This window comes from Podarcis vaucheri (genome assembly GCF_965113315.1).
Source record: "Podarcis vaucheri genome assembly, chromosome: 4".
Classification (NCBI taxonomy): Eukaryota; Metazoa; Chordata; class Lepidosauria; order Squamata; family Lacertidae; genus Podarcis; species Podarcis vaucheri.
The window spans coordinates 79,981,351-80,008,480 of NC_138762.1; the positions used below are offsets into that span (position 1 = coordinate 79,981,351).

At 41.0% G+C, this 27,130-nt stretch overlaps 1 protein-coding gene and 1 long non-coding RNA gene across 5 annotated transcripts in view; one reads left to right on the forward strand and one right to left on the reverse strand.

Annotated features, from left to right (window-relative positions):
- NCK2 (NCK adaptor protein 2) overlaps positions 1-19,523 on the forward strand; it is a 71,835-nt gene extending 52,312 nt beyond the window's left edge. For all 4 annotated transcript variants that reach the window (XM_082218798.1, XM_082218799.1, XM_082218800.1 and 1 more), the window contains 2 exons: positions 8,540-9,261; positions 18,098-19,523. In XM_082218798.1, coding sequence (XP_082074924.1) covers positions 8,540-9,261; positions 18,098-18,292 — 917 coding nt within the window. In that variant the 3' untranslated portion in view covers positions 18,293-19,523. The remainder of the gene's footprint in view (positions 1-8,539; positions 9,262-18,097) is intronic.
- On the reverse strand, positions 14,853-23,035 carry LOC309530244. The gene is made up of 2 exons (XR_014218721.1): positions 21,841-23,035; positions 14,853-15,201 (listed from the first exon to the last, which is right to left on the reverse strand). It is a non-coding gene; the product is annotated as an uncharacterized lncRNA (long non-coding RNA).
- Between the last annotated feature and the right edge of the window lie 4,095 nt (positions 23,036-27,130).

The window sequence follows — 27,130 nt, forward strand, 5'->3', positions numbered from 1 at the left end:
TAATAAAAATTAAGAGTTCTTCAACTGTTCAATCATGCTTTGGCTTTGCATTTGCAAAGAGATAACAGGTCACAGATATTTCTATGAACAAAATAGAGCTTGTGATGAGTGGTACATACAGATAAATTCTGAAGAGCTACTTTCTGTAGAGATCTCAAAAGAGATGCCATGATTAAGCCAGATGTCAGGATGACTTCGTGACACTGCTGAACCTTAGGAAATGTTCTTGCATAACCAGGGGATGAACAGCAAGATATGGATGCTTAAAGCAAACACGCCATCTTTTCCTTCACCTGAGTCAACAAAATAACCTAAGTCTGACCCTGGCCCTCTGTGTTGCAGGAGTACCAAATGCTTTTTCGCTTGACAATTAACACCTATAGATCACTAATGACAATGGAAGTGTACAGGTGTGAAATGTGGTGTAATCCTCACTGAAGCTGGGAAGAGTCAGATTTACAACACACTCATTTTCTCTGTACAGTCAAGTTTTGTTTTTGTTTCACTTCATTTCACCCTTTGTATTCTTATATTTTTGCTTCCGATTGTCAACTGGTTGTACCAGTGACGCTCTTAATGCTTTATGTGTATTTAAAGCTTTAGTTCATAACAGCTATATAGAAAATACCGTATTTTTCGCTCTATAACACACACCCGACCATAACACGCACGTAGTTTTTAGAGGAGGAAAATCCGTAGGCATGCCACCCGTAGGCATTCCCTCCATAACACGCACAGACATTTCCCCTTACTTTTTAGGAGGAAAAAAGTGAGTGTTATGGTGCAAAAAATACGGTAATCTTGAGTGCCCATGTGCACCCGCCATTCTGCTGCCATTTTCAGCAGCTAAAATTGGCTTGATTTTTCTGAGAATAATGATACCGACTCAGTTAGCATGCAGGTGGCATATGCCAAACAAAAACTATAAGCAGACTATATATTCATCAGATGCCTACATTTGTTATCTTTTAGCTGCAACCTAAAAGTTTATTTGCCCTGACCTTTGGCAGCATCTGATTGGAGTTAGTTTATTTGTTTCGCTTACTTGGTGTTCAGCTGTTAGATCTGCTGTTGTTTTATGTTTATATTCACTGGTTCTTATTTTGTTGTAATGGATTGCACCTATTTGTTGTGGGCTGCCTTGGAGACTTATATTTGGTGGAAATGTGGAATATAACACTTTGAATTTCTCTTTCATATTTACCCGGAAATAAATTTCCTGCTGAGTTCAGCAAGACTCAGTTCCTAGTAGGGATCATAGAATCATAGAGTTGGAAGAGACCACAAGGGCCATCGAGTCCAACCCCCTGCCAAGCAGGAAACACCATCAGAGCACTCCTGACATATGGTTGTCAAGCCTCTGCTTAAAGACCTCCAAAGGAGACTCCACCACACTCTGGATGCTCTGGAACTTTTGACCCTTCAGAATTATTTTTTTTAAATGCCTGCTCCAAAGGTCTTATCTTACTACACTAGGGATTATATATATCTGAAATTTCATGCATATCAGTTAATATCTTGACCCTCCTCCACTGAATTGAAATTGTAAACCAGTGGCACAGTCAATCATAGCCTTAAGGATCTTTAATTGTAAAGTTTGTTATCTATCCATCTGTCTATCATCCAACAGCAAACTTTATCCCAAAACATCATCTGCTCTAGACTGGGAGGGGGGGCAACATTAAATGTTGTGTTGTAGCTGCTATGTGAACGATGGAAGGTGAGGCGGGAATCTGCTTTTAGATCAATGAAGTTGTGATATGACATTAAATCAGCCTGATTTACAGAAATAGCAACATGTTAAATCTGGGACTTCTCCTCTGCCTGTTCCAGCTTTTGTTTCTTGTGTGTGTGTGTGTCCCTGTGCCCCCTACAACCAGATGCAGTAAAAGCCCTGCAGAAAATAATAAAGAGATAATTAAGCATGCCAGTCTCTCGATCGCTCTGTATGGTAGTTAATGATGACATTTTTGGAAGTTATGGTTGCCTGATATAAAACACGCAATTCTATTTATGGAGTGTAGCATGATAAACTGTCAAATACTGAATACCATATGCAAACAGCTTTTTGAAGAATTTCTAAGCGACTTTTCCCTGTCTGAGGTTACATAAGCTAATTCTCTCTTTCCGCATCTAAGCTCGGAATAGTGGTCTTGCTATTGAAACTGCTCTCCCTCACGCACCACAAGTTCTCTTTCCATTTTAATTTTTGTTTGTTTAAAATAGTATAATAAAGTAAGCCCAATAATTCAAGCAAGCCTAGGACAATTGTTCCCAGTTGTTTTTTTTAACAAAGCTAGCAAAATGCTTTCAGTCATGGGGAGAATATAGAATGAAGGAGTGGTTGCTGGAAGATATGTCTATTTCAGGGGGAGAAAAGAGAGAAAATTTCTTCTGCAGCAGAGAACTATTGGGCCATCTCGCTTCTCTGTCTATGGAGCTCAGGCTACTTTATTTTGGGCATGATAAACAAGATTTGCTACCACATGCGGAGCACCACTTCTTAAAATGGGGGCTAGACTTGGTAATCCCAGTTCCTTAGTGGGAGCGATTTTGCTTCCTCCCCCCCCCTTCAAAAAAAGAGTCCTGTCAATTGCATCCTGTTTCAAATAGGTTTCATGGGACAAAACGAACTATGGAGAATTCAGCCTGATCCTGTCTGTGTATTATTTGCCCTTCATTCCCCGCAGAGTTCAAGATGTTACTGCAGGTGGGGGTTTTTTAAGGATAACAATTGGACATACTTACCTATTCCATTGACATCTTGTGCCTTTAAAGGGATTAAATGCCCTTTGAGTCATTCCCTACTTTCACCTGTAAAAGCATTAACCAGAGACAAAAAGACAACTCCTGATATCAACTGTTAAAAATAGGACACAATAGTGATGTGTTCTGCTTCTTATCGTTCATATTATGACCATTTCTATTGTCAACCAAATAGCAGTGACATTTACTTTTCCAAATGGCATAGAAAAGCTGTTCTGTCCAGTAACTTCTGTCTATTTCTTCAGGAAACCTAGAGCATAATTGTGTCCATGTTTACTCAGAAGTATACCAGTGGTAAGGGTGGGTAGGACTGTAGACTTAGTGTTGCAAGTAAGTGACCTGCTTAAGTGCCTGGTTTATACATTCGTCTAACAAGGGAGCAAAACAGAAACTTCCAATTTCAAAACTGTTCCATTAAGTAGTTGATGTTTTGCCATAAAAGCTGTGTGAGCCAACTGGCCCAATTCTTTTCTGAGGTGAGGGAGGAATTATGTTGTTGTTTAGTCATGTCCGACTCTTCGTGACCCCATGGACCAGAGCACTCCTGTCTTCCACTGCCTCCCGCAGTTTGGTCAAACTCATGCTGGTAGCTTCAAGAACACTGTCCAACCATCTCGTCCTCTGTCGTCCCCTTTTCCTTGTACCCTCAATCTTTCCCAACATCAGGGTCTTTTCCAGGGAGTCTTCTGTTCTCATGAGGTGGCCAAAGTATTGGAGCCTCAGCTTCACGATCTGTCCTTCCAGTGAGCACTCAGGGCTGATTTCCTTCAGAATGGATAGGTTTGATCCTCTTGCAGTCCATGGGACTCTCAAGAGTCTCTTCCAGCACCATAATTCAAAAGCATCAATTCTTCGGCGATCAGCCTTCTTTATGGTCCAGCTCTCACTTCCATACATCGGAGGAATTATACTCCTGAGTAGTAGAATTACTCTGGTTAAAATATTGTCAGCATATAACACTTTATTTGCTACCCCAAATATGGGAAATACTTCAGCAAGAGATATGCAAAATATGCAAAAATCATCCATGCACTTTTCAGCTGCAAGCATGCACTTTTTTCTGGATACAATTGCATTTGCAGAGTTGGAGGCTTTGAACATTTGTAAAGCGGGGCTTGCAGTTCAGCTGCACGTTACACGTTGCTTTGTGGAATATGGAGTTTATATTTGTCTTTAGTCCTGTCAGGATTGAGAAAGGGCCCCCAACTGGGGGGGGGGGGGCATCACCCAAACTTAGTTTTAAAAGAAATCTGTGGAGAAAAGGGAAGGTGAAACTTGAGTGGAGTTACTATGAATTAAATATAGGGCTTTGTTTCTGTGGAAAATAGCATTTCGTGTTTGGAGCCAGCCTTGCCAATTCCTGAAATGTGCCCCCCCCAAACAGTTCCCCACCCCTTCCCCTAATGGCTGGACAATGTTGCGAAAAGGGATGGGGGAGTGTGGTCCAGCTGTGGCTTTTGATACCATACCATCTAGTGATTATAAGTTTCTGAAATGGCTCTGTGATTTGGAAGTTTGGGGCATGGTGATATAGTTGTTCCATTCTTAACTTGCAGGGCTGTTTCCAGAAGGGATTTTTTCCGTCATTCCCTGCTCGACGCTTCTGCTGTGGGTACCCTCAGCTTGTCGTTTGTACTTTCAGATATGTGGGGATTTGGCTGACATCAGAATTAGGTGAAGTGCTGGAAGTCTGGAGTTTGTTAAAAAAAAAAAGCAAAGCTGGATGATGGTCAGTAATGGGAAACTCAGGTCTAACAACATGGAGTTTCTGTGGGTAAACAGTTCACAGATTCAGATCCATCTGTTTGTGATGGCTGTGTACTTCTCATGGACCAAGTTTGCAAATTGGGGTGTTCCTTGAGCCGGTTTTGTTGCTGGGTGCCCCAGTATAAAGTACCTTTTACTGATTTCCTTTCAGCTGTTTCTTTTTGGAATTTTACGTATTGAATTGCATTTGGGGAAAGTCTATTCCTAATCACCATATTTGGCAAATAGCTTTTGCAATTAACTGACGGTACCGACTTGTATGACCCAAAACTATGACTGAATAAGAAAACAGCTGGCCAGCCTCTCTCCTATATAACAGATAAAATACCGGGGAGTGTAGGCTAACGGAAGAGCCACTGCTTTCAGCATTTCTGCTCCTTCATCCAGAGAATACCAAGAGTTTAAATTGCTGAAATGAAGTAACTAATCAGCAGAGCCTGTGAATGTGCAGAAACATGTGAAGGCTTGGTATAAACCTGCTTTCGTTGCAAATCGAGTGTTGCAAACTATAATTAGAAAATGGCATAAGTCTGCAGAAACAGGTATCTTTATCTGCTGCCAAAATATATGGAATGAAAAGTACAGATTTCTGCATAGCGCTGAATGTTGCCAGCTATGTCAGTGCTGCTGAGATGGGTTTGTTTGTTTTTTTTGGGGGGGGGGACTTGAGCAGGAAACACTGACTCTCGACCAGTGTTAGAAACTCTGATATATAAGCTAGGTGACAAATGGCTCCTTAAACCAGGGTTACGGTCGCCAAAATGGAATGTCTAGCTGCCATTTGGGGACCAAACGGCTCAAAAGTCGTATTTTTCAGCACAACTTTTTGGTTCCTGAAATTCGTTCTGATTGGGCAGATAAAATACCGTGGGTAGAATACTACAGGATGTGTTGCTAGTGTGTGAAAGCAGTCAAGATCCAAGGATCCCCAGGGACGCACCTCCGGATGGTGGATATGTCAGGTGCATCATGGCGCCTGGGCATCTTCACTTGGTCACAAGTGGCTGATAGCCAGGTGCAAAATGCACCTGGCCAATTTTGAATGCTGCTCCAGACAGCGACCTATTTCAGCTATTATGACTCCTGAATACCAAATTCTGAACCAATATTGTAATGTATTTGAAACTTCATTCGTAAGAAGATTCAGTACTAAGAAACGTAATTTGTTATAAGCCTTCATGAATTCTTATTGAATGCAATCTGCTCCCAGTTCAGTTAAATGTTGACCTTCTTTTATTTGTAATACAGAAGCAAACATGGTCATGGGCTGCATTCCCTTCCATGACAGTACGTGGTCCCGTCAGAGCTGACCAGAATCCCACCATGGTCCTTGCTGTATGCCAGGCCTCTGGTTCTTAACTCTTGCTCTGCTTGTCATAACATTGAGCATTTTGCTAGTATTGCGTAAATCTTTACAAGCAGTGAGTTTCCTTCCTTCTCTCTTCCATATTGAAAAGTTTAAAAAGTCATCCTTACAGTGGTCAAATGTTTGCAGATGTCGAGGTATTTAATAGAAGGTAGGTTGCAATCTTCAATTCAAGCATTATTTCACTATTGAATTGTTAGTTACTGGAACATATCAAGTGCCTTGTTTTGTGGAAATTTGTTCATGGGTTTTTGTTGGTTTAGGGCTGGTTCCTGATGTTTATTGCACTCTCTCACTGTTGTTAGAAGGGACTTGTTATAAATATTTGGAAATCTTAATTGCTAGAAGTGTGTACATTGAAGTGGAAAATGGCTTAGTCACTGCCATTGAATGCGGAAATAATGAGGTCATTAACCTGAGATATGTACTTTGTCCAATTACTACCCATTCTCTTGATAGTAATATCTCTCCAGTTACCATCTCTGGTTCCTTTTAATAGTGCTCTGTATGTTGATACACAAGACATTGTTCAGTGGCAGTCGGGAAGTTTTCATCATAGATCAGGCCGTGGCCAACTTCTACTGCAGACTGAAGTAGTGTTTTCCTGCAATTGTATCACACACCACAATAGCTTGGTTTCTTTGCTGTCACTTTGCCAGCTTGCATGGCCACTGACTTTTAGGCTAGAGGGAAGTCTTAAGTTACAGTTCTTTGGATAAGCACACGGAAAGATGGAGAAGGGAGTTAGCTGTGGAACGTATCGGGAGGAATCACTGACATTTTCCTCATTTAGTTAATGTGACACTTGAAGCTCCGTAGATTAATTTGACAAGCATACTTGTGTGTCATTCCCCCCCCCCCCTAACCATTTCCTCCTGCTGCAGTTTCAACTTAGGTTTTGTACAGCAGATTTTTGTTTATGCCATTTAGGTGAGTAATCTGCCAGAATGCATCAGGTATGTTCAGCTACCCCTAGACAGGCGTTTAACTTGAACTATTTTCGGTGTGTAATTAAGCGGTGATGTAGTCAACCCAAAATGGCTTGTGCGAGAGACAACTGTTTAGAATAGGATTTATTTTTAAAATACCTTGTGTTTTTGTCTGCTGGTATCAGAATTATTTCCTTTATGTTAACCAAAGCACTTCAACTAGATCTTGTATCACACTGAAAGCCTGGGGAGGGGTCGGATTCTTTCTCACTCTAGTTGTAGTCCAAATATATGTGTAGGATTATGGCTGGGTGGTTTTTTTCTATGTGTTGTCCTTGTTTTTCCACAGTTGAAATCCCAAACAGCGCTTGAATTTTGCTTGTCCCAGATAAACTGAGCCTGCAACCTAATTGAAATTCCATAATGAAATTCACTACCTTCAGAGGTTTACAAGCAAAATAGTGTGTGTGTGTGTGTGTGTGTGTGTGTGTGTGTGTGTGTGTGTTTGTGTACAGGGAGCATTAAAGAATAGTTCCTGTGTTAGATCTTTATCACAGTAACATTTGAATTTAATATTATTGTTTGAGCTGGTGAAGGTTGTATTACTCCTTCTGCTGCTAGCTGTTTAATAAATACCTTGGTACTCTGTTGCAGGTTGTGAAAGTATTGTGCTTCAAAACATTGCACTCCTGTGGGTTTTATTTTATTTTAAGTAATTGTTAGCTCCTTTTTCTGCTGCGCATCAGACACAACTAAAAGCAAAATAGGAGATTATTAGGTGTACAGTACCTCTAAAATCTGAAATGCTGTGACGTTGAATATCCTGTGTTGACTCCTATCCAGAACCATACCTAGTGATTTCCCTACTGCTATACTCTGCAACTGAGATCTCGGTTTGGCTGCACATTAGCAAGTTGCACAAATTCACTGCATGTCACAATGTAGGTCACGTACATATTTTAGTGTCAAAATTTACCAATAAAATGTGCACAAATAATTTTGTGTATGTATTGTGCACGATCACACCATTTCTTGGTTTAAATGGTTTTTATTTTATGAAATTGCAGTGGAATCGGTTTGAATGTTAATGGGAGCCGCGCAGAACCTTTAGACAACCAACTTTTGGTACCTTGTTTCAACTTCTTTCTCTGCAACTAAAATGGATTGAAAATCGGTTGGTTGCATTTTCAAAGAGTTGTTATTCCCACAATGCAATACTAACTGGTTATAAAAAGAGTAATTTCCTTTTCTATGCTGCCAACAGTTCTGTGTGTATTAATTCTCTAGTGACTTCGGAAAGAAATGCACTGAAAGGGCACATCAAAGCTTCATTTAGTAGCTAGCCTTCTGAGATGAAAAGGAAGCTTCTTAAAAAGTTACGGGGTTTTTTCCCCTCCGGCAGTTTTCTGGCATCATAGAACAATTCTTCTATGTCTTCATTATTTTGTTGACACATCTAGGACTCGACTACATTGGCAAAGAAAAAAAACACGTTTTATGTGCGTTATTTATGCATTCTAACACGGTGACACCAGAGGGCGCTGTGGGGTTCTGTTTTTGCCAACCTGATTTCTCAGGCAAAGTTTGCAACGTGTTTAAATGAAGCACTTCTTCTAGATCCAGCCCTAGCGTTTTCGAGTCCTGTATTAGGTCTACAAACCATGTTATGTTTAATGCTTTTTAGAAACTTTTATTTTATTTTTTTAAACAGGTTTGGGGAAAACAAAGCGGAAGACGAGTGCCAGAGACGCCTCACCGACCCCTAGTACTGACGCTGAGTACCCATCCAACGGTAGCAACGCCGATCGGATTTATGATCTGAACATCCCAGCTTACGTTAAATTTGCCTATGTGGCAGAAAGGGAAGATGAACTCTCTCTCGTGAAAGGATCCCGAGTCATTGTTATGGAAAAGTGCAGCGATGGCTGGTGGAGAGGGAGTTACAACGGACAAATTGGATGGTTTCCTTCAAACTACGTGGTAGAAGAAGTCGAGGAAGCGACTGCCGATTCGCCGAGTTTCCTCAGCTTGAGGAAGGGAGCCTCCATGAGCAATGGCCAAGCCATGAAAGTACTTCACGTTGTTCAGACATTGTACCCGTTCAGTTCTGTCACAGAAGAAGAGCTCAACTTCGAGAAAGGCGAAACCATGGAAGTGATAGAGAAACCTGAGAATGATCCGGAATGGTGGAAATGTAAAAATTCCCGAGGGCAAATTGGCCTCGTTCCGAAAAACTATGTAGTAATCTTAAGTGATGGCCCTACAAGTAACAGTTCCCACCCGCCTCCGATAAGCTACACAGGGCCCTCTACTACGGGACGGTTTGCAGGAAGAGAATGGTATTATGGGAATGTTACTCGGCATCAGGCAGAATGTGCTCTAAACGAACGGGGAGCGGAAGGAGACTTCCTTGTCAGAGACAGTGAATCTTCGGTAAGTGGCACCCATTTCAGAATCTGAAATTTTGCAAAGTACTGTATTTCGATTTTGAAATGTATCGTGCAATGTGTGTGTGTGTGTGTGTGTGTGAGAGAGAGAGAGAGAGAGAGAGAGAGAGAGAGAGAGAGAGAGAAATAGTACAGAAAGTGACCATTTCTCTTACGCTAAAGAAAGTGACCTACATCTCAAAATACCTTATATTGGTTAAAACTAATATATAAATATATTTGCTATATGCACAGACAGAGAAAAACAGAGCAAACCACTCTAGTATATGATGTGCAGTACATCTTAAAAGAAAAATGCAAATGGAACTTTCAGTGTCATTTTATACTTTAAAAAAAAATTGAATGCAGGTAGAGGTTCTGTTATAAGCTTTTACAACGACTTTTCAGAGTCTATAAATTATTTCACAAAACAAGTTCTTAACTATGCCGATACACCTGAGGTCATAACAAAATATTCGTGTGAAAGTTTTAATTGAGTTGGATTGTTAATACAATTTTCTTGGTTTTGTTTTGTTTCTGCTAGAATTATTTCCTTAATACAGATGAAATTCCAATATTGCAGTGTGTATTCTACATGCGAGCAGACTGTGTAAAAGTTCTCTCAGTTAATTTCTCCTTTGCTTCTGGCTTCTTTATCGAAGTAACTTTGAAAGCTTCTAAGACAGAGGTCAGCAACCTTATCAGAGGATGGGCCGGCCGATGCTTGTCCGTCCAAAGATGGGCCGGAGTGTGTATGTGCACGCACGCTCTTCCAGGTCAGAGGAGCACGCGTGCGCACACACTATTTCCTGCGCTCCGACCCGGAAGTGCGCCAGAAATAGCGTGTGTGCATTCGCACAAGTGCTTCTGCGTCCTGCATGCATGTGCACACGCTATTTCCGGCGCACATCTGGGTCGGAGGAGCGCACAGGCACCATCTACCCAGAACTCGCTCCCTGCACCGGTAAGAGCGGGGGGCGGCAGGGGTCACCATGGGCCGGTTAGACAAACCTTGTGGGCCGCTACTAGCCCAAGGGCATTAGGTTGCTGACTCCTGATCTAAGAGAACAACCATGTTTGGTCTCTTGCAGCAAAGAGTAGAATTATGATCTTGGGCATATTTGGGAGTAATCTTTCTGAAATCTACGCATAGCTAAGGAGTTCTGTGGCACCTTTCAAAACGGACTACAGTGGTACCTCGGGTTACATACGCTTCAGGTTACAGACTCCGCTAACCCAGAAATATTACCTCAGGTTAAGAACTTTGCTTCAGGATAAGAACAGGAATTGTGCTCCGGGGGCGCAGCAGCAGCGGGAGGCCCCATGAGCTAAAGTGGTGCTTCAGGTTAAGAACATTTTCGGGTTAGGAACGGACCTCCGGAACGAATTAAGTACTTAACCAGAGGTACCACTGTAATTTATTGCAGCAGCAGCTGTCATTGGATGCAACTGAATACCCTTCAGCTCTTTTTCAGATGGGCTTTTTATTCTCGCCACTTCCTGTGGGTTTCACACTCAGGCTTTCCCCAGCTACCACTTTGAGATGGACTGGATCTCAAATAACAATGAATGAAAAAGCCAGTATGTTTGGGTGGATTACAAATCTGAACACGTCCCCGCTTACTTCAGAAGTTATTTTAATACGGTTTCTTAATATGTTCTAGCTACCTTATATCACACTTGAGAGTCTTGTTTGTATATTATAAACAGGAGATATTCTCTCATGTGTCAAGCCGGATTACTGAACTTCCTGTATCATTTATCATGTGTGTCTCCTCGGCTGCTGGCTTTGGCAGCAGTTGGTGGTTTTAATAACCATTCTCTAGCAACCTTGCAATTAGCTCTTTGCCCAGGGCAGCTAGCTATTTCTGCAGGCAACTAGTTTGCCAGACCCGCTGCACAAACTGCCCCATGTATGAGCAAGCTGGTCATATTTTTTCAGTAGTTGTGTACAAGGCAGCTCAATCTGATTGTTCTTCCCTGCATATTTTTTTGCTTTTGTGTTTTTTGTTTTTTTTTGCACTAGCAGAGTTACTAAAATAGTCAACAGCCTAGATTTACTGCTTTTCCCATCATGAGACTTTGTGTGTTCTGTTTTTTGAAGTCATCTTAAGGGGATAGCGTTGCTTGAGTGGTCAGGGCATGAAACTGAGTCCAGCTGCAGTAGAAGCAATCAAGGGAAAAAATTGTCAGGCTTCTATTCCGCAGCAAGAGAATGGAGCATATAAACAAGAGATCTTATTTTGACCCTTTCAACCTCCCGGGGGCAACGGATGTGCTTTGTACCAGCCTAAGATTGCTTCCTGGGAAAGCAGAGTAGGACGCCCCCAGTCTCTTCATTTTGCATTCCCCTATTCAGGATGAATAATTATACTTAGCTTTTTAACTGCTTGTTTTAAAACAAGTAAGGTGAAATAACATAGTATACAATGCCAATAAAAAGGATACGATATAAAGGAGTAAGAATAAATGTGTGAGGATGTACGTTGGCCTGAAATTTACAAATTCCAAGGCAAAAATCAAATATATTTTCTACATTGGTATCTGAAGTTATACTTTCAGCTTCCAATGAAAGGAATGGCAGAAGGTAGATAAGGAAGGATCTAGATCTTATGCTTGACATGAAGTAGGACCACAAGATACTGAGGCTCCCCAGAACCTTCTAGGGCAGCTAGAAACGCAAGGAAAAATCTAAAGGTAAAGGGACCCCTGACCATTAGGTCCAGTCGTGGCCGACTCTGGGGTTGTGGTGCTCATCTCGCTTTAATGGCCGAGGGAGCCAGCGTACAGCTTCTGGGTCATGTGGCCAGCATGACTAAGCCGCTTCTGGCAAACCAGAGCAGCTCACGGAAACGCCGTTTACCTTCCCACTGGAGCGGTACCTATTTATCTACTTGCACTTTGACGTGCTTTCGAACTGCTAGGTTGGCAGGAGCAGGGACCGAGCTACGGGAACTCACCCCGTTGCGGGGATTCAAACCGCCAACCTTCTGATCAGCAAGTCCTAGGCTCTGTGGCTTAACCCACAGCGCCACCCGCGTCCCCTAAGGAAAAATCTAGCCTTGTGCTAATTGCTTCTCACTCATACTCTGTGTTCCTCACCTATAAAATATGAGATTAATTGATTTAACCAGCTGTTTGTGCAGCACTGCTGCAAACCTTTTAGAAATTTTGTTCTAGCATCCCTCATCAGATGTAAATTAAAATTTGTAGTTGACTACGCAGGTTATCCCATTTTGTGATTCAGGGAGCAGTTCATTTTGCCCCTGAGCCAGTATTTTCCTTATGGTCATGCTAGTGTTCCTCTAGCTACTGGGCTACTACTAAAATGAGGCCTGCATTTTAAGCTGCATTTTAAGCCATATTTTAATTAACTGTTTTTCCCCCATTACGTTTTATTGTAATTTATATTTGGTGTTAGCCATCCTGAGCCCGGCCCTGGCTGGGGAGGGCGGGGTATAACTAAAATTATTCTTATTCTTATTCTTATTGACCTTGCGGGCTGGTAAACTCCATAGATGATTCCATGTGCAAATTAAAATAATAGATTAACTTAAATATTTTAAAACAATATAATAAATGTTTAAGTAAAATAAATATAAATAATTTTTAAACCTGGTTAATAGAGCCACATCCATTGACCAGAGACTTCCAGAGGGATGCAATGCACATTTTACTGCATGTAACAACACAAGCACAGCATTTGCCATTTTGTTATTAAACCCCTCCAAAAGTATTATGCAACGTATAATATTTGCAACTTTTTGTGTTCAGCACACTTTAACGTACATCCTCTTATTGGTCCTTACAACCCTGTTGTAAGGCAAATTTTTATTGCCACCCCTTCTTTCAGATGAGGAGAGGGTGAACAAGACAGCAGTAGATGGTGAGTTCATGGCTAAGATGACATTTAAGTTGCCATTCGCTGTCCATATATAGCTCCAGGTTCTATGCCATTCTTGATAAACTATTAATTAATGGAATTAATTAAATAAATAATATAATTAAGATGCTGCCTTTTGTGAGCTTGGGTTTAGAATGTGAGGTGGGGGAGTTGAACCCTGGAATATGGAGGCATCCTTCACTTCCTCCTGGAGTCCCTGGCAGCAGCTCAAGATCTGTGGAGGTGTTAGGAGACCTTAAATGTTTGTGTGTATGCTCTAACTCTGCCTCCTCTCCCCCTCCCCTCGCCATGGCCTTTCAAAAGATAGTTGTATGAAGTGGTGAGCATTTTCTATCCATTGATGCTCCCCATATCTTAGGTCTCTTCCTCATGCATCACTTCTGCCCCCAACAATGCGTTTGCAATCCCCCAAGAATAATCCTTCCATAGGCCTTTAGTTATGAGGCAAATTAACCTTCCCACTGAATTTCAGACAGGGCAGGAAACCAGCTGTGGCTTCAAGTTCCCAAATTTGCTTTTCAGGCAACTTGCTACCTATGAATTCTCAGTTCTCTCTGCTGACTAAGAATGTCACCAGCGTGTTCCAAATGTGGAACGACCAAGTTCAGAACCTGCTCTTACGAATTAGATGCACATTGCACAACCATCGTGATGGACAGCTGTCAAGAGGAACTTCCTTGAAAGTGGCTTGTTGTGTGGGAAATTAGTCTAAGAATCAGTCTAAGTACAAAGGCAAAGGCAATGTTCTTTTCTGTAGGAAGTCGGGCCATGCTATACTCTCGTAACTCAAGAATTGTCCACTGCTCAAAAACAGAACAAAGAGCTGTAGCTGCTCCCTTCGTTAAAATAATATGGGGAGGAAAGTTTTATTCTACATCTTAGAACCACATACACTGGAAGGATCTACAGCAAAGCCTCATACCACAGATGAAGGGAATTAAATGTTCATAGATATAGGTTAAATACATTTTGACTGAGTGGATTGGACTACAGTATGCGATTTTCAGTGTTTTGATTCTTCCAGAAGTGACTTAATGCATTACTTTGTCTACAAAATGAGGTAATAATTGAGACTTTTGCTGAGAAGAGCTGTAAAGATCATGGTTATGTGAGAAAGCAGACAGCAGAATCGTGGGCTGGCATGAAATTTTTTGTTTTACCTTAGTCTACAAGAAATAGCGGGAAGGGGTGCAAAATAGGGCACACATTCTGCAAAATCACAATGTGACTGGCATTACCTTTTTTTCTATGAGAAAGAGAGTGTAAAAAAGTGAATGCAGAAAATGTAGGTGCGTAAGTAACCTTTTGCACCATAAAGGTAAAGGGACCCCTGACCATTAGGTCCAGTCGTGGCCGACTCTGGGGTTGCAGCGCTCATCTCGCTTTATTGGCCGAGGGAGCCAGCATACAGCTTCCGGGTCATGTGGCCAGAATGACTAAGCAGCTTCTGGCGAACCAGAGCAGTGCACGGAAACGCCGTTTACCTTCCCGCCAGAGTGGTACCTGTTTATCTACTTGCACTTTGACGTGCTTTTGAACTGCTAAGTTGGCAGGAGCAGGGACCGAGCAACGGGAGCTCACCCCGTCAGGGGATTCGAACCGTCGACCTTTTGATCGGCAACTCCTAGGCTCTGTGGTTTAACCCACAGCGCCACCCGCGTGCCTTTTGCACCATACGATTTATAATATTCAAGCACTTTCCAACAATTTTATTATCAAGCAACTTCCTTTTGCAATAGCAGGTGGTGGGTTTTCATTGTGTTTTGGTTAATCCTTGTACAATATCATCACACATATTTGTTTAGGTTATTATGCCAGTGTGGATGGTGCAGGTCGGCTCTTCATTATAGTGCAGGCAATGTCTTCTAGGTGCCGCTTAGAAGCATTGACCCCTAGCAAATAACCAGTTCAGATGTGCCCTTAAAAGTGCCTGTGAGCTACTATACAACTCCAGAAGCCCAAGCATGGGAAAGATTGCGTGCGAGCCATCCGACTGTAGCAGCTATGTCCAGTGGGAAAAGGAGCAGAAATATCTGCCAAGAGCTGAAACGAAAAAGGCAAACAGACACAAAATATAAAAATAAACACTCTTGGAAGAAGTTCAAGGCAGACAGCAGGGAATAGTTTTAGGCTGCATTTTAACTTCAATGCAGTATATAGGATGACAGTGCTAAGATGCAAAAAAGAGAGAGAGGTCTTAGACTTTAATGGAACTATTTGCATTGTAGGGGAAAACAGTAATAAACAAGCTGAATCACTTTTACATTTTCTTCAAGTTCCCTGCGTTACCTAAAATATGAGCCCATGGTGGGGAGGAGGAGAGCAGGAGCCTGACATTTTTGCAGCAGCTGTTCAAGTTCTTCAGATTCTCCTATTTGACTGTGCTTCTCTCTCGAAAGAACTAAAGTGCCTTTTCGCTGCTTCCCCCCCCCCAAAGGGTCTCATTTTTGTAGCCTGATGGAAGAAAAGTGACACGTACTTGTATTTTATATGTAAATTTAGGTAGTAAATCTTGGAACTGGGAAGACAATCATTGCTTTAATGTCAGTCCTTGAGTGGGAACTCATTTCAAGTGACAGAAAAGCCCTATTACGTTTTCCCTGTCTACCTTGTTAATAATTAGGCTGGAGCAGTTGCACATCTCCTGTTCAAGGTATTCTTTCTCTCTCTCTTCCTTCCCACCCTCTTTCCCAGACACAATTATCTGCTGCTGCCACCATAGAAAGCAGCCACAGCACAGTGTTGATGATGTTGCCCTAATACCGTGGGAAATACAGTGCAATCCTGGTGCAGGTGTCTCTGGCTTCCAGTCTTGTTTCCTTACAGCTCTGCCTATAATTACTTCTACTTTAATATTATAAATGGCTGCTCTAAGGCATTCCCAATACCACAGTCTTCTGGAGGACACTTAAGGCAGTTCATATACAGTCAGCTCTCAAAGGGAGGACCGGGGGGGGGGGAGCTGTGCTTTTGCCCTACTATTTATCTGTCAGATTCCTATTTTGACAAATGACACATAACTTAATTTTTTGCTATCACATAAATATAATATAAAAATTAGGTTCCAGTAGCCAGTAATGTCGCTTCTCATACTTAAGTTATGATTTCCATAAATTAATCCCTTGTAATTTCAGTGATATGTTTCTTTTCTAATAGAATTTGTTGCCGGAAAATGACAGAGATTGTTAAGCCGTTTTAGTTATTTAAATAGAAAAGCCTAGAAATTTTCTTGATTCTTCTGAGACATTTGCTTCCTATCTCATTTTCATATTTTTCTACAGCACACACACACACACACCAACTTGGATTATACCAGTAGGGTAATACAGTCATACCTTGGTTTTTGAACAGCTTAGTTCTTGAACGTTTTGGCTCCCGAACGCCGCAAACCCGGAAGTGACTGTTCCAGTTTGCGAACTATTTTTGGAAGCCGAACATCTGACAGGGCTTCCGATTGGCTGCAGGAACTTCCTGCAGCCAATCAGAAGCCGCGCTTTGCTTTCTGAACATTTTGGAAGTCGAACGGACTTCCAGATTGGATTTCATTCAACTTCCAAGGTACGATTGTAACTTGATGTTACAGTTCATGTTCTCTGCCTTGGTTCCAGGTAGTGTTGTCTAAGCGTACTTATTTCCTCCTGGTGTGTGGAATCAGCCAGAAGTGTGTAGGCTGGCTGGCAATTTAGGAAAATTGGACTGGATGTGGAAGACAAAATGTCTGGAACAGACAGCTACAACCAGAGGGGTCTAAATCACTGGAAATTCCAGATTGCCTGGATAGTGTAGTGGAAAACCTCCACCCATGAACAGAATGTAATCCAAAATAACTGCCAGTAAAATTTATGTTACTGCTTTTTAGCTAAGAGCAATATGTAGCTCGGTCGACCTCATTGTTAAGGTGGAGCTAAAGATTTGAAATAATAGGCAGTTATCAATTAACACTGCAGTGTTTTTCAGTAGTTCCTGCCAATTGAAATTAGTAGGGAAAGAGGTGCTTCTTTATATGCTAACCTTGTAAACATCCTAAGTAATGGATATATTCTTTTGTTTCTTACCTAGTTCTGTAGCTTGAAAGAAGCTCTTGGCAGTCCATGGCTGGGCGCACAAACTTAAATGAATTGTTTTGTCTGCTAATATTTAACATTGCCATTTCTTCTGCTCGTTTATACAACGCTGGCTTAATACATTGGCCTTAAATGTGTAAAACCAGATGGGAAGTTAATTGTAGCAAACAAAACAAATCTGGCACAGAAATGCATATCGGGAACTCGTGTTAAAAAGAGGCAGAAAAAAGGGGTGCTGTGCTGGTGACCAAGCAGAGGGAATAAATTCTGTCTGCACAAGTGTATAATATACACACTAAAAAATAAAGCAGGTGTTTGAAACACCCATTCCTGAAGAAATGTTGGCAGCTCAGTTTATGGTGGAATAAGAGACACTGATTTTAACTACCTTTTTTTGGTGAGTAATACAATACTGCAGATGTGCCATGTTGTTTAAAGTTAAATAGGATGAACTGCTAGCTCTTTTTATATGTATAAAAGCAACTTGCTACAGAATAAATCAAGAAAGGCCCTCTTGTGGCCATGGATTTAAATGGCACGCTGCTTTAGCTAGACTTTTTCTGCATAGGAATATTTGATATTTCCGAATGCATGTAGACATACTTCTCTTGACACTTGTCGGCCTCTGGCTTTAAACCAACAGTGTTTGCATTCAAGGTGCATAATTTATATCTGTAAATGGTGCTGTTGAGGTTCTTTCGCTTAACTAAAGATGCTGATTATGATGATAGTAATTCGTATTTTAAAGTACCCAGAGCGCTGAGCCCAGTGGGGGGAAGCTCACTCGCAGCTCATTCACCTCGTTACATAGCAGGCTTTAAAATTGCATATTTGATATTACCATTAAACACTTCCTTTCCCTTTTCTCTTTGCAGCCCAGTGACTTTTCAGTATCTCTAAAGGCATCGGGGAAGAATAAACATTTCAAGGTGCAGCTGGTGGACAGTGTCTATTGCATTGGGCAGCGTCGATTTAATACTATGGATGAGTTGGTGGAACACTACAAAAAGGCTCCTATCTTCACCAGTGAACATGGGGAAAAGTTATATCTTGTGAAAGCACTTCAGTGACGTTGAAGAAGGACTTGGGCCTATTGGGGGCCTTTTATAACTTACAAGCCTTAGGTCCTAAATTCACTTTTATAGAGCAGAGCAGTCTACGCCAGTCTGAGACAGTCTTCAGAGAATGACCTCTTTCTAAAGTATTTGCTCTGTTGATCATATTCTTTCTCCTTCGTTTCCCCACCCCGTTTTTTTTCCCCCTCTCTCTTTTTTTGCTTACTTGGTCTTTTCCCCCCTCTCTCTCGAAAATTTGGTTGCTTCACGTTTCCCTCAGGTTGAAAATATCACTTAAGTGGCCATTCTTCCCTGGGTTCTACGCTCCTCTCTTCTGTGTACGTTTACATAGTTAGTTCACATAAACAAGGGGTTTTTTCTCAATTAAAAAACAGTGTTAACTTGTTCAGATAGCTCACGCTGGCAGAACTCATCATTAAGAGACTGGGCACAGTTTGAATGCACTGAACCTGCAGCTAACTAAGTGAAATATAGTAGACATAACAATTGTGGCTGTGAGTTCTGTAGCTATTTTGCTTACCAAGTAGTATACTCCAGAAATTCCTAGTTTCTAGAAGCACTCTTTACATTCTCTACTCAGCTATTACATTGCCTCCTTGATTCTTTGTGAAGAGTACACTAAAGCATTTTGTAATAGTACTTCTTAAACTACTACGGTAAAAATTGTAGTAATAAGAAAACTATCTAGCATACTTTGACATGTAATTGCAACAGAGATGTTTCATTGAAAGTTGATTACTTAGAGAATCATTGAATTGTAATGGTTGAATGTTTTGGTAATCTACAACCAAATGTGCCATCCACATAATGCTTTCTTTTCTTGCCCTTCTGCTTGTTTGAATTAAACAATTATGTATTTAATTCTTAAAGTAATATGTATCTGTAGCTGATTGACACTAATACAGACATTTAATAAACATAGCTAATTATGGGCGGGTGGGGCTTCCAACACATAACATGCATACGTTTTATATATGCATAACGGAACAAAAAATCAGGGTTTACAAACGGTGATGTGATTGGTAGTAAGACACACAGAATGTTATATGAAGAAAATGCTTTCTTTTTTTCCTTTTTCTTTACTTTTAACCTTCTTATGGTTTTAAATATAGTCTTGATGGCACATTCCTGAAAATTGAAAAGGAAAAAAAAAAGGACCTTGATGATCCCAGAAACTTGCTTACCCAGCTTTTTGGATATTGTAATAAAAAAGGTATCATGTGAAGATGGAGTATTGAATTTATCCTTGGGTGATGACCTTAAGAGTCCTATAGCATGATGAAATGTGGTTAAAAGTCACCATTTATATACTGACTGTGAGATTTAGGTAGTTTGATCAGATCAGCCAAAACAAATTGCAATGTTCTTGTATTTAAATCTTGAATTCATGTCAAATGTATGGACAGTTGCTTTGTTTGATTTCTTTGAATTCTAATATAATACTAACATTGGGGAACTGCTGCCTGTAGTCAAAGGGCCTCTCGCTGCAGTAGTCTTTCAGGTTCTTTTAACTCATGTCAGCAATGGCCATTGTACCTGATGGTCTTTTCTATGTGTAAGTTACCATCTCAAGATGATTAAAAGCCCACCACTCTTGAATTAGTTCCAATAGGCTTAGATGTCTTTAGAATGGGATTAGACAATTTCATGGGAAATGGGTCTATTTGCTGCAGTGGCTAAATGGAGAATCCATATTCCATCCTTATTCCTCTGGACACTGGTTGCTTGTGCAAAGGTAGGAGGACAAACCGGTAGCACAACATGATTGCCTTCAAGCCCTTCTTGCAGGCATCCGGTTGGCCAATCTGGCAAAGAAGATGGTTGACTAGATGGACCTTTGGTAGTATCCAGCAGAGCAGCTGTGACATTCATCTGAATTTTACTGGGACACAGCTCACTGGAGTCACCTTAGATTCTGGGCCAGAGTATGTGTGTTAAACATATTTAGGCCACAGTAATTTATTCTGAAGTGCTCACATTGATGCTGATAGAACTTCCCTACAGTTGAAGGAAGGCTGGATATTTACAGCCTTAAACTTCAGTGGTGCTAAATAGACTTGAGTCCAAGTATGATCACCGTTCTTATGTGCCACAGCTGTGAATATGCTTCATTGCCAAGGGTCAGGAACAAATAAATTTTGAAGCCAAACCAGGAAATTGCCCCTTTAGCCCGGCAGAAGCTGGTGTCAGGCACATGAGAATCAGTTGACAGGGGATCCTTTTCTCCACACGGCAAATTTCTTCCACCATTTAATGACAGGATTAAGCTATACATGCAATAAACACTTTAGTGAAAACAATTTCAGCTCATCTGATGTGAATGTGGGTGATCTAATTTTATGAATGTCTAATGTATTTTGAATAAGTTCATGGGCTTCGTACAGAGGTAGATCCACAGACATTCACCATGGTTTGTTTGTTTAAAAATAATTCTAGTTTTAAATTGTATTGCTTTTAAGTACACTATTTTCATTTCATTTTTTTCTGTATTTATCTGATACATTCTTTTTGAATTGCTATTTTATATTTATTCAAGTTGAATAGTCTGAGTAAACACTGTAGTTGAGAATATTTATTTATGAATGAGTAAGAATGCAATTCACCAAAACTTTCTGATTCAGCCCTATTGAACTTTATTGCAACAGTGCTTGTGTAGTTCCTTATTAATTATGTTGAACACTTACTTAAAAAAAACCCCTTTATAGAGGTTGGGGTACTGAACTCTACAAATTACTTGGGTTGAACAGGATGCAATAAGTTTTATACAATGAGCTGTTGTTCTCCATGTTGCTTTCTATTTCAATACGACAAAATGTTTGCCTTTGTTGTTAAAATGCATTGATTGATTGAGCTCTTGATAGTGAGATGTGAATCCTTTTTCTTCGAACAATTGGTAGCTTAATTTATCACACCTCAAATGCAAAATAAATAGCTCAGATTATTTCTTCCAGTGAGTAACAGCTTGACTTTGTCAGCACTGAATTCAGTAACTGAGTTGACCCGTCTACAAACTGGTTTTAAATTCTTCCTGCTGCTCCTCACCACTTTGGTATCAATCTCAAAAAAAAAAAGGTCCTTTTGCAGGCATAAAGGTTTGGGGTTTTAAAACCGGCCTCTTTCTTTCGGTTAAATATAGAAACCATAAATTCATTACAAAACATTTAAAGTTATTAAGGTGGCATCTTCTTTTACAAAAAAGAGAGAGTAAGTTTTCATTATGGTGAAGGAGGCCTATTTCACATGTTCAGCCATCAAAGTGGCACAGTCCTTCCCTGCAGTTGCATCACCACAGTTTTCAGATGTTAAATGGGTTTTTTGAAGGCTCTCTGTATTCTCCCTTCAATAGCAAGTTTCTATCTGAGATGTGGGGAGGTTTTCAAACCTATGAATTCCCCACCTGACAATGGAGTTTGTTCCAGCCTGAAGGGACATGGGAAGTTGTCTTATTATTACCCTTCACCAGTTTTTCTCTGCCTGTTGTTTCATTTGCTTGTTTGTTTTGGAACATAGACAGATAGACAAAAAAGAGCTAGTGCGGTTACCTCTGGCTTGATTTACAGTTGCTTTGTGATGGATGGCAGTCTTCCGCTAGCTGTTGGTGATTCTGAGAGATGGTTTTGGGGAGGGAGATTCATCCTTGCGTCAGCTTTCAGACTGGTTGGCAAGGTGCTGGCTTAGTTTCAAAGAAAAAAGCCATTGCTCCTGTTATTATATACAAATCCATTTCTTTAGCATTTGAAACTGTTCTTCTGACGCAGTGATCCCTTCTTTGACTGTTGCTGAAACAAAGGTGGAGTCTTTAAGAAAATAAGTTTGCAGACAGATTGGTGGGGAGCAATGGAGGTGGAGCCTGAGGCCTCCAATAGTGGCAAGAGGGAGGCTTATTCCTATGCATGGGTTGTTTTCTGTTTGTGAACTGATGTCGTATAGCTTAATTCACTTTACTACACCCATATCTTTTTCATCTTTATGCTGTTCTTCTTTTCCTGCTTCAGAATTTTACCAATGTCAAACAGCTAGGTCAGGCATGGCCAAAATTGGCTCTCCAGCTGTTTTGGGACTACAGTTCCCATCATCCCTGACCCCTGGTCCTGTTAGGTAGGGATGATGGGAGTTGTAGTCCCAAAACAGCTGGAGGGCCAAGTTTGGCCATGCCTGAGCTAGGTGTTCTCACTGGACGTCCACAAGAAAATTATACAGCGAATAAACCACCATTATGCCTTCTGCTCACAACTTTAGCAGAGCCTTTACGATTTTGTGTAATCCAGAGTCAGTTGTCACAAGAAGCAACGTTGAATGCTACTGCAATGTGATATTTTAGCTTGGAAGTAAATCAGCAACTATGCTGCCAAACATTTGCTATCTTGTTTTTGTGTCCTTCCGCATACATGTGCCGTCATTAATTTTCCTTTCATTTCTATACCACTTAATATTTTTTACGAATAAATCTCAAAGCAACTTATAAAGCATTAAAACATCAGATGAAACAACACAGAAAAAAACATTAGTGAAGAAAGTCAAGTATGACATTGCAGTTAGTGATATGCATACTGCAAGCCATAGTTTGGACTGTAACTAACCATGGGTTTGCTTGGAGCCACTTTCTTAACCTTTTGTCATGTGGACTGTGTTTTTTATATAGGGCCCTCCTACTTTCCTCCCACATTTTGAGCACTGGGGGTCTGTCTCATGTATGCTGAGTATCTCTTTGACCAAATATCTGCAGAAATCTAGTATCCTTGTTTTTACCATTTCAGGAATGTGAAATATATTTTCATTTAGCAAACGATCCAGGATTTATGCTGGATTGTAATAATATCTCACCCTCTAAAAACGTCTTAGTTTCCTTCTGGCATGTGCCTGTCACAGAAGTGAGATTGACAGGCAACGTCTTTGTACGCCAATATATTTTTCCCCCACCCACCCTTTGGGCCGTTCCTTCGAATTTGCTGAGTTTGTCTTGGAGCATAATGGATAAAACAATACAAATGCTTTAAGGGGCTGTAAAAATAAAGCATGTTGGGGTCATAATAAAAGAATTGTGCTTTGGTTCTGTTTCAAACAGGAATAATAATTCAAAGGACTTTAACGCTGGGTAGTTTCATACAATCTTTCTGTACAAGAAATTGGGAGTATAAGAATATCCCAAAATAAATACATGTTGACAATTCTGGGGTACCTTTTTTGGACTCTGGATTTGGAGCCCAACAACTAAACTAGACAGATTAACATACCAGCACGATAAATGAAACCGTATTTGGTAATTGGATGCCTGTCTTTTCCCAAGGAAATTGCCTGTGTGGGCAACTTTTTACAATTTAGCTGCTGGCTTGAATGAGAGTACCTTCTAGTTGCATTTTTTGTCCACTGACTGTCTTTCCTGTTGTCCCTCTTAAAGTATTGTAAATTAATTTGATTATATTCTCCTTGATCTTTATTTAATTGCTCATAATAGTATTTAATGGTATTGTTGATTTTTCTGATATAGCCTGTTCATTTGTCTTCATGTGAAAAGGAAATCAATTCCAGTCACTCTGCCCTCTGTGTCTAGTAGGTGCATTTTAGTCTTTAAAGTTGTGTGGTAGGATACTACTATAGAGTGGCACAGAGGCTGCAGTCCTTTTACAAAATGGCCTTCCCTCATCTCACATGAACAGTGGCAGCTGAAAGAAGCAGAAGAAAATCAAACTCATGGTTTGTAAGTCTGTGTTTTGGAAGTGCTCCTCTCGGTAGATGAAATGTAGCAGTACCGCAGCTTCCTGGTTATCTTGATGAGTTCCCCTTACCACAATCTGAAATGCCTCCCTTAGCATGGCTACTCGCTGTGTTGATGCGGATACCACAACTCCCTTCCTCTGCCTAGGCCACCAACATAACTTGGGCCATTTATTTTTGTCTTAAGAATCCTGAGGTAACTAAAATTTTGCTCTGAGACGGATAAACAGTGAGTTTTGGAATCACGGGTGTCAGAAGCTTATCTTCAAATTAGCGGCGTTGGGGTTTTCAGGAATTCTGAGCACTCAGTTTGACGAAACAGCACCAAAAGGAAGCTGCTCTGAATGTTAAGTGTTTCTCAAGCTCCCTCCCACAGCAATTTGTATCAAAAAATCAATTTACTGGACAAATTTGCTTCCTTACATTACCTGTGAAAATGAGAAATGAAATGTTGTTTTTCTTCTTCTGTGAATTAAGATGAAGCCGACCTCTTTGCATTCCTCAGAAGTGATGATCTACCAATTTCCAAAAAGATCTAACCCTCTTGGTTTTACTTAATGGTGCAAAGTGAATTTTACAAGGAAAATGGGCATTGTATTGCATTGCAAAATGACACAAAAGCAGCAATGTTGATGTATAATGGCATGTATATAATTTATAGCAGTTATTGCAACGATAGCACTGTTGCACAGTACAGGGGTACCTCAGGTTAAGAACTTAATTTGTTCTGGAGGTCCGTTCGTAACCTGAAACTGTTCTTAACCTGAGGTACCCACTGTAGCTAATGGGGCCTCCCGCTGCCGCCATGCGATTTCTGTTCTCATCCTGAGGTAAAGTTCTTAACCCGAGGTACTATTTCTGGGTTAGCGGAGTCTGTAACCTGAAGCGTCTGTAACCCGAGGTACCACTGTATAGAATCTTAGGATCTTAGAATTGGGAGTGACCCTGAGGGTCATCTAGTTCAATCCCCTGCAATGCAAGAATCTCAGCTGAAACATCCACGACAGATGGCCATCCAACCTCTGCTGAAAACCCCCAAGGAAGGAGAGTCCGCCACCTTCTGAGGGGAGACCATTCCACTGTCTTACAGCTCTTTCCATCAGAAAGTTCTTCTTGATGTTCAGTCAGAATCTCCTTTCCTGTAACTTGAAGCCATTGATTCAGGTCCTGTCCTCCAGAAAAGCTTGCTCCATTTTCCATATGGCAGCCCTTTATATACTTGAAAATTGCTACCATATGAGTAATTGCTGTATGCAACTTGATTAAATGTCTGAAAGCGAAGAGTAACATTGTAAGGCTTACAGAAATGTCTACATACCTTCCAGAAGCAGTGACAGATATGGGGGAACCACCAGAAACAAATGGAATACTGAGGAGTCCTGACCCAACTTGTTTTGGTATACAAGAAATCCTGAAACAAACTTGTTTTTTCAAAATGCATAAATTTGATCACTTGGAATATACCTTTTTCTACTGTTGCAAACTTAGAGTGAGGATACCATGAGTTTATTGAGCATGCCCAAGATGAACAGGGCAAATATATTCTTGATATGTGTCAGTTTGTCAACACAGAAACTTCAAATCAATACAGAATCCAGAATTTACTTGAAGAAATTATCGTGTGTGCGTGTGTAAAATAACATCCTGCTTCATGGCTCCAAAATCCCCTAAAAATAGTTTACAAAAGAAATAAATAAAGCCACACTCATGTCTTGTGCTAGGACAGAAATTCCATACTGGCTATAGAGAGCCTGGATTATTCAGGAAGCATTTCCTGCCTTCGCCGTCATCATTGTTCCCTGGTCTCGTACCACGCTGCACTTCTCATCAAAATCCTTTGAGATGAGGGAGCAGCTGGAGCTAATTCCAGCCTATGGCAGGAAGTCTTCCCTTGTTCCCTTTACAAATCTAGGAACTTGCAGTCAACAGCTGTAGCTCCTCCCTGGCCAGAAGGCAATACCATATTGTGAACTTGCTAAAGTATACTTTGAATTTCTTGGATGTTTGTCTGGAGAAATGCGTACCTGAAAATTTGTGTTTGCTAACTCACAGGTGTTTGTTTTAGGCTGCTCAGGACTTAGCTAATCGTTTTTTTGTCACAGGTAGGTAGCTGTGTTGGTCTGCCGTAGTCGAAACAAAATAAAAAAAAACCTCCCAGTAGCACCTTAGAGACCAACTAAGTTAGTTATTGGTATGAGCTTTCATGTGCATGCACGCTTCTTCATTTTCTTGTCAGCTCACCGTTTTTAAAAGGTGTAGGTGGGACCTGCAGCAAAATCTTGCAGGCCAAAGTCCCGCTCAGCCCACAGTTGGTTTGAAAAAGGATTAGCCAATAGTCTTTTTTGTTTCCCAAGACAGACGGATGCCAACAACGGTGCAAAGGAGATGGACCTTTGAGGGCTGAGGAAGAGTTTGCGTCTTTCAAAGGCAATTCAGTTGAGAAACCACAGACTTTTAGTAATACAGTGGTGCCTCGCAAGACGAAAAGAATCCGTTCTGTGATTCTCTTCGTCTAGTGGTTTTTTCGTCTTGCGAAGCAAGCCCATTGAAGGATTAGCAGATTAACGCTATTAGCGGCTTTTAGCGGCTTATCTGCTGATCGGATCAGCTGATAAGCGGCTTAGCGGCTTAGCGGCTTAGAAAAAAGGGGAGGGGGAAAAACCAGCAGGAACTCGCAAGACATTGTCGTCTTGCGAAGCAAGCCCATGGGAAATTCGTTTTGCGAAGCACCTCCAAAACGGAAAACTCTTTCGTCTAGCGAGTTTTCCGTCTTGCGAGGCATTCGTCTTGCGGGGCACCACTGTAAATGGAATAGTTATGGAGTATGCCTCATAGTCATAGGCCCAAGACAACCTTATAAATGCCTCCAGTGATCATTTGTTTCTGCTTTTCGGAGAAGAGGAACATGGCATGTTGGTTAATTGCGCCCAGAACGAAGGTGAGTTGGGAGGGAAACCAGTTCACATTACATTAAAGGACATTAGTGCTTGGGAAGGCTTAACTGATAGTTCCCACTGTTTCAGAAGTGTATCTATCAGGCAGCCCTCAAAAGCCTTCTCCTTGAAGATGAATGTGCTACTGACTAATGACATATTTCACCAGCTAAGGCTGAGGAGG